Source organism: Malaclemys terrapin, chromosome 1 (genome assembly GCF_027887155.1).
Source record: "Malaclemys terrapin pileata isolate rMalTer1 chromosome 1, rMalTer1.hap1, whole genome shotgun sequence".
NCBI classification, from domain to species: Eukaryota; Metazoa; Chordata; order Testudines; family Emydidae; genus Malaclemys; species Malaclemys terrapin.
Window position 1 is genome coordinate 187390792 of NC_071505.1, and position 12435 is coordinate 187403226.

The 12435-nt window shown below is 41.6% G+C and overlaps 1 protein-coding gene across 6 annotated transcripts in view; it reads right to left on the minus strand.

Annotated features, from left to right (window-relative positions):
- The window catches only part of GRIK1 (glutamate ionotropic receptor kainate type subunit 1), a 228942-nt gene that overhangs the window by 80609 nt on the left and 135898 nt on the right, over positions 1-12435 (minus strand). For 5 of the 6 annotated variants that reach the window (XM_054047872.1, XM_054047911.1, XM_054047895.1 and 2 more), the window contains exons 5-7: positions 10718-10771; positions 8374-8547; positions 2556-2699 (exon numbers count right to left, since the gene is read on the minus strand). In XM_054047872.1, the coding sequence (XP_053903847.1) occupies positions 2556-2699; positions 8374-8547; positions 10718-10771 (372 nt within the window). The remainder of the gene's footprint in view (positions 1-2555; positions 2700-8373; positions 8548-10717; positions 10772-12435) is intronic. The other variant, XM_054047888.1, reaches the window with a different exon arrangement.

Below are 12435 nucleotides of genomic sequence, written 5' to 3' on the forward strand. Positions count from 1 at the left end.
TATTGCCACAGGCTGTCCCTACAACAGCCTCACGTTGTCACCTTCTGCTCTCCTCTCTTACAGCCCCTGCAGGAGAGGACCTGCCATGCAGCAATTTTGAACCCCACTGGAACGAGGCACTTTGCTCAATGGTACTTCCACTGCCTCCTGCAAGCTCTTCGGGTCACTAAATGTAGTGTGGGCTTCTTTCTGCTATTGTACACCCCTTCTCCTACAGATCCCCTCCTGGGGAGTCCTATGCAGTTCAAGAGCTGCTGCATGCCTCCTGGCCTCTTGCACAGTGAGTAAAGCTCATGATAGTATCCTCACTCCTTCCCCATCAAACTTTTTAAATAAGGTCCCTGGGGCAAGGGTTGCTCTGGTCCTTACTTTATCCTTTTTAAAGGCAGAAGCTTGGAGGCAGGTACAGGAAATCTACAGAATTTCCCTTGTGGGGAAAACATGGGAAAAAATAGGCAAGAAAAAGAGGGCAGGAAGGTAAAATGGTTATCAGTACAGCAAAAGAGCAAAAGAACCAATGCTTTGGGAACCTGTGCAGCTGCATAATCAAATGATAGGTAGGGACCTACCTATGACAATCCTTGAAGGAAAGAGCCCTCAAGTATTCTGAGAAGCTGCCTGTATCTTGTCTATATTTTATGTGACTTCATGTTCTGGCTGCAACTTGCTTCCAGAGAGATTCCTGATCTCAATAACATGCCATATCATGCCAGCTACTGTCTATGTATCCCTCAGCCAGCCAGTTCTGTTCCACTTACACAAGTGCAATGTGGGTATAGCTTTGATAGGAATTAAAGCTCTCTGAATGAAGGCAGAATTAGGCTCCAAATGTGGGATGTAGGGAAAAGGAAAGAACAATCACTTCTGACTGCTGCCTCCATACAGCCTTTCCTTTGCAGGAAGAAGAGTTCTGATTTTTACTAATGAGATTCAGTAATATAGAGTGGAAGCACTTCACCCATTTGACAAGTGGGGAATCAGCCTGACAACGGTGGTCAAACAAAGGTTCACCCCAGTTTATACAATGGTAGCAGATGGTTCTTCCATAATTTGATTACTAGCTAGCACTTTAGTCAATGATGAGTACCCCAACTCCATAATAAATATAAATCAAGCAGAAACATGGGAAGTCGCATGGGAAACTTGATCGTGCCTGGAGTTTCTTACTACATTTTTAAGATGGGAAAAAGTTGCCATTGAAATGCAGGCAGCAGCCTTGTGTTTATAAACCAAAGCTCCTAAAGGAGGAAAACAAGATAGAAATGGATATTCTAACTGTGACATTGTGCGGTCTATATGGTTTTATAAAAACATAATAAGAAGTGAATATAATGTAACTGGAATATGCTTCATGCAAAAGGTCTCTTGTAAGGTATCATTACAAAGCTTATAATCTACTGAGTGTTATCATTCTATTTGTATAAATGTACCACTCTTGTATCTAAAACTAGAAATATGAAATATAACTCTGAGGGCCTATTGTAATTATGCAAAGTGTGGGCCATTAATAGTGGTTTGGAATCTTGATAACTCTCATTAACCAGGACCATTGTCTGCAGATAGCTGTGTTTACCTGTTAGTCTTCCTGTATATGTGTGTGCTGGCAAGTGGGTAATGAAATCTTGCAGTGACATGTGATCATGTCACCTAACCTGGAATCCATCTTTAACCTGGTGCTTTTCCAGTGTGTGTGGGGGTTGAAACCCAGAGGGACAAAGGGTTCCCACCTTTTGCAAAAGATATATAAAAGGTGTAAGAGAACAAGGGGGGGGGGGAGGAGCCATCATGAAGAATCCCCTAGCTACCACCTGAGCTGGAACAAGAGCTGTACCAGGGGAAAGAATTGTGCCCAGGCCTGGAAGGTGTCCAGTCTGAGAAAAAACTTACTTGAAGCATCTTTGAGGATGAGATTATCTGTATTCAGTTTGATTAGACATAGATTTGCGCATTTTATTTTATTTTGCTTGGCGACTTACTTTGTTCTGTCTGTTACTACTTGGAACCACTTAAATCCTACTTTCTGTATTTAATAAAATCACTTTCTACTTAGTAATTAACTCAGAGTATGTATTAATACCTGGGGGAGCAAACAGCTGTGCATATCTCTCTATCAGTGTTATAGAGGGCGAACAATTTATGAGTTTACCCTGTATAAGCTTTATACAGGGTAAAACGGATTTATTTGGGTTTAGACCCCATTGGGAGTTGGGCATCTGAGTGTTAGAGACAAGCACACTTCTGTGAGCTGTTTTCAGGTAAACTTGCAGCTTTGGAGCAAGATATTCAGACCCTGGGTCTGAGTTGGAGCAGACGGGAGTGTCTGGCTCAGCAAGACAGGGTGCTGGAGTCCTGAGCTGGCAGGGAAAACAAAAGCAGGGGTAGTCTTGGTATGTCAGGTTGCAGCTGCCAAGGGGGTTTCTGTGATCCAACCCGTCACACTAATAATAGAAATCAGAAAGTACAATATGTTCCATAGTGGCATGTAATACAGAATCCAATGCAATAAAGAACAAAGGGAGGATTACGCTGGCTGTAAGCAGATGGTGTACACTTGCCTCTTTTATCAGATTCATAAATCTGGGTCCAAAACGCCATGGCTTGTGTCTGTGGCACTGCAGGGAGCTGACAGTCATTTGGGATGCACGCTGGGAGGCCACTGCTACCATGTAAACAGCATCATACATCAGAGCTGCTTCAGTCTGCATGAAAAATAGAAGGGGGCTCTTTAATTTACATCCTTCTTCCCCCTCCCCTTTTGTCATCTCAGAACGAATATCCCGTTCTATTTATGAGAGATTAAGCTGCTGCTTTTCTGCGACTCATGTGAGTCCAAAGTTAAAACAAGAGACAGGCCTTGTTTCTTGTGCTTTGTGTTAATTTGTGCTACCAGGTATTGCTGAGCAAAATATTTAACAATCAGATGGAAGAGTGGTCTAGGCGCAGGAATGAGGAGATTTGCATTTTATTCCCATCTCTGCTGTAGATTTCCTTTGTGATACCAGGGAAGTTATTTGGGGTGGAATTTTCACAAGTGCATCAGACAAAATATTGAAAAGACTAAGTGATTTAGGAGCCTAAGTCCCATTTTCAGAAGTGCCTTAAAGTCTGATTTTTAAAGGTATTTGGGTGCCTAAAGATGCAGAAACTTGCCTAGTGAGATTTTCAAAAGTGCAGTCAATCCCACTAGTTGCCTGTCTATTTTCAGGTGCCTAAATACCTTTAAAATATGTCCTTTAGGCACTTGGGCTATTAGGCTCCTAAGTCTCATTAAAAGTCTATAGGACTTAGGAGCTTCTGTTTAGTCACTTTTGAAAATGGGACTTTGGCACTTTTCAAAACTTTACCCAAAGTGTTACTGCAAGCCAATGGGACTTGTGTCACTGAGGAGTTTTTGAAAATCCCACCCTTACTTTCTGCCTCAGTGGTCCCTTTATATAGAAGGGGGATAATTTTTACTCACCTCACAGGGATGTTGTCAGAATTAATTCATTAATATGCTACATTATTTATTATAAAAATACTGACTAATTCAGAAGTAAATTTGGGCCTAAGAAAATACTAATGACTTTGCAGATGGGAAACTGGACTCGTTTATATGAACTACATAACTAACCCATTTTTTATTCTTTTTCCCCGGTGTTCCTTTGGGAAATTAACAGCTTTGATTCTTTGTCTGTTTCATTTACCTAAGTAAATTACAATGGCATCAGTCTTATCAGCACTGAAGTCTTTTTCTGGCAATCAAATGTGATCTGAATGTACTTGCTAATCTTAATATACTGCAGAGGAGGAATCACTCCTGATACCCCTGGTCAGGCTCTGCACAAAACAAAGCTCCCACAATCAAAAGCTAATCAAAAATGTTATAAATGGTGAGATGCACCGCAGGAGACAATAGCAGCTGTACTGTGGGCCAAGCGTCTTTAAAAGTTCCAAACAGATCCTGTTGACTAAGATCCTAATCCAAAGCCCCACCAAGTCAATGGAAAGACTCTCATTGACTTCAATAGGTTTTGGATCAGGCTTGAAATTAGGCTGACTAGGGCACATTCATCTAGGATGAATTCGGCCTAGAGAGTTTGAGGATTTCTGGTGGAAATGCTTCAGAGCAGATCTCAGTTTGCATCACTATAATGGTCCGACCGTACCATTACTCCAAAATTAGATGCATATATTGTTTGTCAGTGGCAGCACTGCCTGCATTGTTACTGTTGGGTATGAAGCTGGAAATGGTTGATCAAAATTCACTGCTTCTTTAATTGTTAATATTCATCCATCTTGCTGTGTGACATTGAGCCAGTCACTTTACCTCTCTGTCTGTACTTCCCCTCTGATCCTTTGTTCGTTTCTCTATTTAATGTTCAATCATGTCGCTGCACTGAGGAATGAGAGGGCACCTTGCTCCGCTGCATGGGCCACCCATTCTGTGGATAGCTGTGCAGGGGGAACAGAAGCCTCTGTGGGATCATGACATCTTCCGCGTTGTGCACGTGGTCAGGAGAGAGTGGAGAATGGCTCTGCACTGGCCAGGATAGCTGCCCACGTGCACTGGGAGATGTATGCTGTGCCAGATATAGACCTACTACTTACCTACTAGAGCAACCAGATAGTGACATAATCCCAATAATCTCCCAAATACATTCCTGGAAATGCAATTTGAGTGGGGAAAGGCTTTACTGCTGTGAGGGTTGGTAAAATATGGCAGTGGATTGTTGGTAAGAATCTGGTCCAGTGTTACAGCAATGAAAATCATCACCCTCTGATGGTAGTTGATGGTCTCTGTGAAATGAGTTGGTTTGTTCTCCTCCAATTTTTAGTAACCACCACTCAATGAAAAGGCCAAACACTGTGTTGGCATGGAGACTGCAACTGCTTTCTTACCACTAATAGCCAGTGCTGTTACACTACCCGGCCAGGGTAGTGCAAGCTTGAACTGCTGCCCGTGCTAAACCAGTTCTCTGGATCGACAAATTAACTTAGTAGGCCTGTCAGCCGCCTGCCATTCACTTAAAAATACAACCACATGGAAAAGTCATAAAAACCAAATCAGGGGTGTGCATTGGTAGGGTGTTAGAGACATGGCTATGACATCATGGACACTAATCAAAAAGTGATAGTTTTATCCAGGTTTCACAGTTCAAAAATGATTGTGATCATCACAAAAACATTTTGCCGGCTGCTAGTCGATGTGTTCTAGAATGAGCTGATATTTTGTAGAAAACATTACATTAAAAAAAAAGGCTACTCTGCATTCACAACAACAAACATGAGTATATATAGACATTTCTAGTTGGCTAGCCTGAGATCTATGCATTTCCCAGAAGATCTCAAAGCATCTGTGTGGTTAAAGCCATTCCAGACTGTCTTGCGTAGCCTGAAGAGCAGGACACATCAGAAATTCTGTGTAGTGAACTGTCTTGAGTGTTTCCATGTAACTTTTGCCCTTAATATGGGTTTTTCTACAAAAAAAAAATGATAGCGTACTATCTCTTCTACAATAGTTAGGCAAAATAGGGTAAATCAGGGGCAGAGATTCAGCCTTTTTATTTCTCATTATTTTGATTTTAATACTTTATTTAGATAGGGTTACCATTCGTCCGGATTCCCCCGGACACATCTGGCTTTTTGAGCTAAAAATAGCGTCCGGGGGGAATTTGTAAATGTCCAGAATTCCCCCCCATGCAGAGCGCGCGCGGCTAACAGGGCAGCCGGCTGGATGGTGCCACTTACATGGGGCTCCGACAGCCAGAGAGAGCCCCTCCTCCGCTTCCCTGCAGCAGAGATCACTCCCTCCCTCCCTGAATTCGCAGATCGCCTCCGGCAGTCTGGAGCTCCTCCCCCGCTCCTCCTTCTCTGCTGCCCAGCATGCTGGGACGAGCAGCAGGGTAAGGGGGCCAGAGGGTCAGAGAAGGGGCAGGGAGGTTCTAGAGGGGCAGTCAAGAGACGGGGGGGTTGGGAGTTGGGGGGGGCTTTCTGGGTGGGGTGTGGATAAGGTTTTGGGCAGTCAGGGTACAGGTAGGGGGTAGGGTCCTGGGGGGCAGTTAGGGTGGGGGGGGGGGTTGGGAGGGGGCAGTCAGGGGACAAGGAGCGGGAGGGGTTGGGAGTTTTGGGGGCAGGGGTGGGGAGAGGGATTGGAGCAGTCAGGGGACAGGGAGCAGAGGGGTTTAGATGGGTCGGGAGTTCTGGGGGGGCTGTCAGGGGGTGGGGAGTGGTTGGATGGGGCGTGGGAGTCCCAGGGGTCTGTCTAGGGGTGGGGGTGTGGATAAGGGTTGGGGCAGTCAGGGTACAGGTAGGGGGTAGGGTCCTAGAGGGCCAGTTAGGATGGGGGGAGGGTCTCAGGAGGGGGCAGTCAGGGGACAAGAGGCAGGGAGGCTTAGGTAGGGGGTGGAGTCCTGGAGGGCAGTTAGGGGCAGGGGTCCCAGGAGGGGGCAGTCAGGGGACAAGGAGAGGGGGGTGGGTTGGGGGTTCTGAGGGGGGCAGAAAGTGGGAGGGAGTGGAAGGGGCAGGGGCGGGGCTAGGACAGGACGGGGGCAGGGCTAGGGCAGGGCTCCTCCCGTCCTCTTTTTTGCTTGCTGAAATATGGTAACCCTAATTTAGATGATTGCACAGAAATCCAGGTATCTCACTGTGAGAATCTTTCCATTTTCTCCACACCATGCAAGTGCCATTTTGTGAACTAGAAGGGACAAAGCTTGCATTAATATTAGAAAGTTTAATCATTCTCCTGATAATGCGTAACTTGTCATTTCCTCACTGTCTAATGAATTACAGCTGTCATTGGCGATCCCTTGAGGCTGAAGATGATCTCTTTCACAGGTTATATGTTCCATGGGTCCTTAGGTGGCTGAGGAATCCGATCCTTGAGTCACAGGCTCGTTAGCACACATTGCAGGTGGTGTTGGAAGACAAGGTTGGGCCGTGATTGCTGCGTGACAGTTGTCTTTCCTTTCTTACAGCAGTATTATAGCTCTCTACCTAACTAAATAAGTGAACTTGCTATGAATGTTTAAAGTAAGTGCAGCTGATTAGTGACCTTGTCTGTTTATATTGCCTGTAAGACATCTGAGCAAATTTGGACATATGGAAAAGGAAGGTTCTGCCTAATAAAAGACGAGATCTAAACTCTGTCTTGGACCCCAATCCCGCAATCAGATCTGTGTGGGTGAATGGCTCTGCCTGCACGTATCCTATTGCAGGACTGGGGCCTTCCATTGTAAATTCCTAGGGACAGAGACACTATCTACTCCATCTTGTATATTGCTGTAAGCACAGCAGTAGTGCTTAAAAGAGAATTTTTTAAAAAGTTTTGCTGAAGATAGTTGACCTGGGAAATTCTCTGCAACGATTAGCATGTTTCAAAATGACACCAGAAATTATTTTGTAATAAAGTCTGGTTCCATACTGCATTCCACATCATTCAATTCATGTTAAGAATGTTATCAGATGCTGGAAAACAATGCCAAAATCCAGAACCATGTTCGTCAGACTTAATCAATTCAATTGCTTTTATTTGTTCTTTTGATCCTTTGAAGGGGAACCCCCACACACATTTCTCAACAAGATGATACCTTATACTTATCTCTAAATTACATCTTCAAAGCCAGAGTGCTGCTGTAAATGATCGGAATGGAGAAAGAAGGCACTTTTCCAATTTAAAAATGCTATTACCTGCCTACTCATACAGTATCTTTCCTTGCAGATTACTAATACTATACCTCTCTGGAAGTTTTTATCTCCTCTTATATTTATCAAATTCTGAACTTTCTTAGAGAAATGAGATGCTGCAAGTGCATTTGACAAGAGAGAGATAAATGATAAGCGCAAAGCACCTTGTCAGAGTGCTTTGTAACTCATCTATTCATGTGAGCGTCACTGGTTGTCACATGGCTAACTTCAGCATTGGTTAAAGGAACAAATTCACAACCGTGGTCAAGAAAAGCAATAAATAAATAAAAATGGTAAAAATGCCTCTTTACCTCTATGGATTCTCTTCCAACATTTGGAAAATGGAGTAAGTGGAAAAGCAAATGGGAAACTTCAACCTCTGCTTAAATTTGGTTAAACTTTCGACAGTGCATACTGAATTCTATCCTATATTCCTACTCATGTGAGTATTCCCATTAACTATTTATGTAAGTAAGGGCTGCAGTACTGGGCCCATAATGCTTGGGGGAGTTGTTGGCCACCAAATTACATTTTAATTTTGTTTCCTAAGTGTCTTCCTTTGCTGTCTCTTGCTTTTTTCCCTCTACCGATCCAGATAAATATGGGTAATTAAGAACAAAACATCTGTGTTTATCCTTGGATTGGAATAGAATTGGAAAGGTCTCTGTAGCCATCTGCTACAAGTCTAGGCTGTGGTTATTCACTTACTGTCATCATGCCATCCAGGAGGCCAGTTTCTGGTTTGGGCGGTGCCTGCAGCCGTTCCATCGACCACTTTTCAATAACTGATGTAACCTGTGGATTGTCAATGTTGAGCAGGCGAAACCCGGTCATGTTTACTCCACTGTATCTGTAGGGTTCCAGATCTAATGCAAATAGATCCTAAATCATCGTTTAAAAAACAAAAACAAAACATTTTCAAGATGCTGTATTATTTTTAGAGCAAACTATTTGTCAGTTACAATCAAAGATGCTTGAAGCCTAAACTATACACTTTTTTGTCATTTTCAATCAAATGCTAGTATATTTTTTTCCATTGTATCTCTTCCTTCTGCACTCCTGCAAACAATAGTCACAACATTTGTGAAGAGGGTTTTTTTTGTTTTGTTTTTTACAAATCTCATACCTGGTTTGTTGGAACATAAAAATCAGTTCCCCACAACAGCACTATTCTACAAGCAAGCTGCACTTCAGTATCTGGTTTTGATTTATCAGTCCTGTCATAACGTTACAGCTATGACAAACCAACATGAAGAATTGGTTGGCCAACATTAAGTATACTTCTCAATCCTAGGAATGAAGATACCAGATGTGGAGAGTAATACAGTTTTACGACTTGCAAACCCCATTTTTCTCCTGCCTTGCCAGCTACAGGTAACTTGCTGTCAGTGTGTCTAATGTATGTGTCAGGCCAGTGCAGAGTAACTCCATGTGCATTAGACACTTGAAGTTTGCAGGGCAGGAAAATAATGACTACTGTAAGTGACATAATTCCATGACACTTTTCAAAACTATATGTCCTGCAATGAAAATATGAAAGGCGCTTGCTAGAGCTGGTTTGCATTTCAGAACAAAATCTTGCTGATATCAGCAGACCAGTGAAGCAACAAATGATCAGGTCATGGCTATGTACAGTCATCACCCTTAAAGTGTCAACATTTACAACATCACAGCGATTTCTTGCTCTGAGTGTAGGGGATATACAGCATTGCCCCAGATATTGTAGCATGCCAACTGTCTGGTAAGTGCTGACTTTTTAAAGTTGAATTCACTAATCTTTTACAAAGGAGGGAAGCCCACATCCAGTCTTAAAATGTGGTGTGTATTTTTGGGGGAGATTAGGGTGAGTTGTATGGGAAGTTTTTAAAGATCCTGTTTCAAGTTCTAAATATTCAAGGCAAGATGTCTATTTGGCATCTCGATGGAGTGACTTCAAGAGTGATGATGGATTTCACTTCAACATAAATGTTTATCTGATACAAAGAAATAAACAAGTTTATGCATAGGAAGTGATATGCACCCGACACTGTAGGCTGTGTGCCACTAATCTGGGTTCTCTCCTCTACCTGCGGTTTAAAATTAAAACGGATCTCAAGTTTAGATTTCAAAGAACAAAGGAGTGATATATTTAATGAAAATTCAAATATTCATATCATAAAAGAAATATGAGGACTCTTCTTCTGTAAGCCTGAAACTTTCTTGTAGTTCCATATTTTTGTTTCCTTATTAAATACAACTTTTTTAGCCATAGGTTTTATTTGTGAAACACTTGGTGTCACACAACACACACCAGCCTAATCCACTACAGCTGCTGACTTGCAGCTGAAGGACCTTGACTACCTTCTAGCTGCTGCACAGCTGACAAACTCGGAGCAGAGGGAGTGGAAAGAGAATAATGTTATAGGCCCTGATTCAGTCAAGTATATTGGCATGTGCTTGACCCCCATTAAGTTGGACCTAAACACATGCTTAAAGTCAGGCAGGTGCTCAAGTTCTTTCCTCAGTAAGGACTGATTTGAGCATGTGCTTAAAGTCTTTGCTGAATTGTGGCTTTAACATAGACTGTGCAGAACACGAGATGGGGCTTCATCTAGAACACAGCAACTCAACCCCAAATGGCGAAGTTTGGATTTGCTCCAAACTTGAATTTCTGGTCTCAGGCCCATTTCTATAATGGGGTAACTCAAAACCCTATACCTAACCCCCACTCCTCTGCCAAATCTGAACTTAATTATTTGGACTCATCTCTACACACTGAACTTCCTCAAATGTGATTTTTGTTAATGGGCATTTCATTTTAATTATTTTTATGGAGCACAGTAAGAATTAGTGGTGGGAAAGTGTTGGCCAGTTCTGCCAATTTTGATAGATTCTTCATGACATCACCACCACAGAATACTGGCTCCTGCAGTAATAATAATACTTAGTAATTTTCCAGTGTTTTTCATCTGTAATAGTGACACTCAAAACTCAGAGGGAGATGCAAGATTTCAGCTGTCTTCACTGAAATAGGAGGACCAATGTTATTATCAAAACTCTCAGTATTTCTTACCAATGTTGTAAAAAAGTAGTGATAGTATTCGGTCATCATTCCCATGGAAAGAATCTGTTGAAAAAGAAAGTCAAAGGGTGAAATTGACATTCTAAATAAGAAATAGCCTGAGTTGACCTTGTAGTAGGGACTTTCAGTGATTAAGGTTATTTCACTGTCTTTTGAAGAGCACAGGATCAACTTGGAACTATAGAATGCAGTTTACATTGACTACAATGAAAACTGCACTTTTCTTAAGAAGGAACATACGTGATTTTTGATTAAAACTAAAGATTTTCATTGCCTCTCCTCAAGAAAGAGAACAAAGATTGAAAAAGTTCAGGGAAGGGAAAACTGGCTAGATATTTGGGATGTGGGGGTGGTGTTAAAAGAAGTGTGCTGTTGTTTAGTCTGAATTGAGATGCCTTGGAGGGAATGTGATTGAGGCATACCAAATGAAGGGGAGAGAATACTGATTTGACATGCCTTATAATTGGAGAAAAAGACACTCAGTGAATGTGTATGGCAGTAAACTTGACAGAAGAAGAAATGATTCTTTAAATAACACATAGTCAACTTGCATTCAATTCTGCAGGAGGTCGCCAAAGCAAATAGTGCAATAAATAAATAAATAAATACATAAATAAAAAATGGATCTGGAGTAACTTCAAGTGCTAATACAGTCTGAAGCTATGCAAACTGAGACAGTGTTTCAGTGGTAATTAAGCTTTGTTTAAACACAAGCTGATTACCATTGTGAGTTGAGGAAGGAATTCTTTTTCTGCCCATGTCATTAAATTGGTCTACTGGTTAGGGTGCATTAGAGGGTGATTTGTTAGATGGAAATAGGTGGAAAACCACATGAAAAATAAGGGACAACTCTTTATTTTAAGACTCTTTAGGGAAACCATTTCCTTTAACATATCACATGTTTTTTCTCTCAAGTGTACATTTCTACTGGCCCCAGCTCTACAATGCAATCATCATGGACTTCAATTTAATGTTTAAAATGGTACTTATTAGTTTTAATACATTTCAATACATCTTTTTTTAAATCAATTCACAAAACTCTTTACATGTACAAGTGAAATTAATTTTAATTTGAAGCTCAGCCTTAACAGAATCAATATTTAGCAGGTTTCTACAATCTGTCCAAATCTGTTTGCAAAAGGAAAATATTCTTTTCACGGCTGCATTTGAGATACAAAGGCACATCATAAATTCTTCCTAGTATTTCCTTACTTGTGTTTCAAGTGCAAAAACACAGGCCTGGGGTGGAGAACCTTCTGAACATTTAATATCTTGTTTTAACAGGCAAAGTCTCAAACAAGAAGCCACATCCATGATTTTTATTTCAAGTGTGCAAATCAGTGCAGTCTTAGGATAATATAAAAGGAGAACTTTTTCTTTCTTTCACTTTGTGATTAAGCTTTTGTTAAAAAGACTAGGTTTCTTCAAGCTGAATTCTACACTGAAAGCAAGGTTTAACGAACAATGATATTGTTTAGTGTTGTTCTTCAAAGGTTTGATTCAGTATTTCCTTACTTATGTGGCAAATCAATTAAATAAAAGAGCCAAAGGACAGCCCATAAAATATTGGAGGGATTCTCATCCTAGTGCATTACAGGAATGGGGATAGGGCTAGCCTTCCTTTGAGGCTTCAGGAATTGGCTGCTACTGCAGCTATGATACAAAACTAGTGCCTCTCCTATCCTGGAGAATTGGTCTCATATATAATT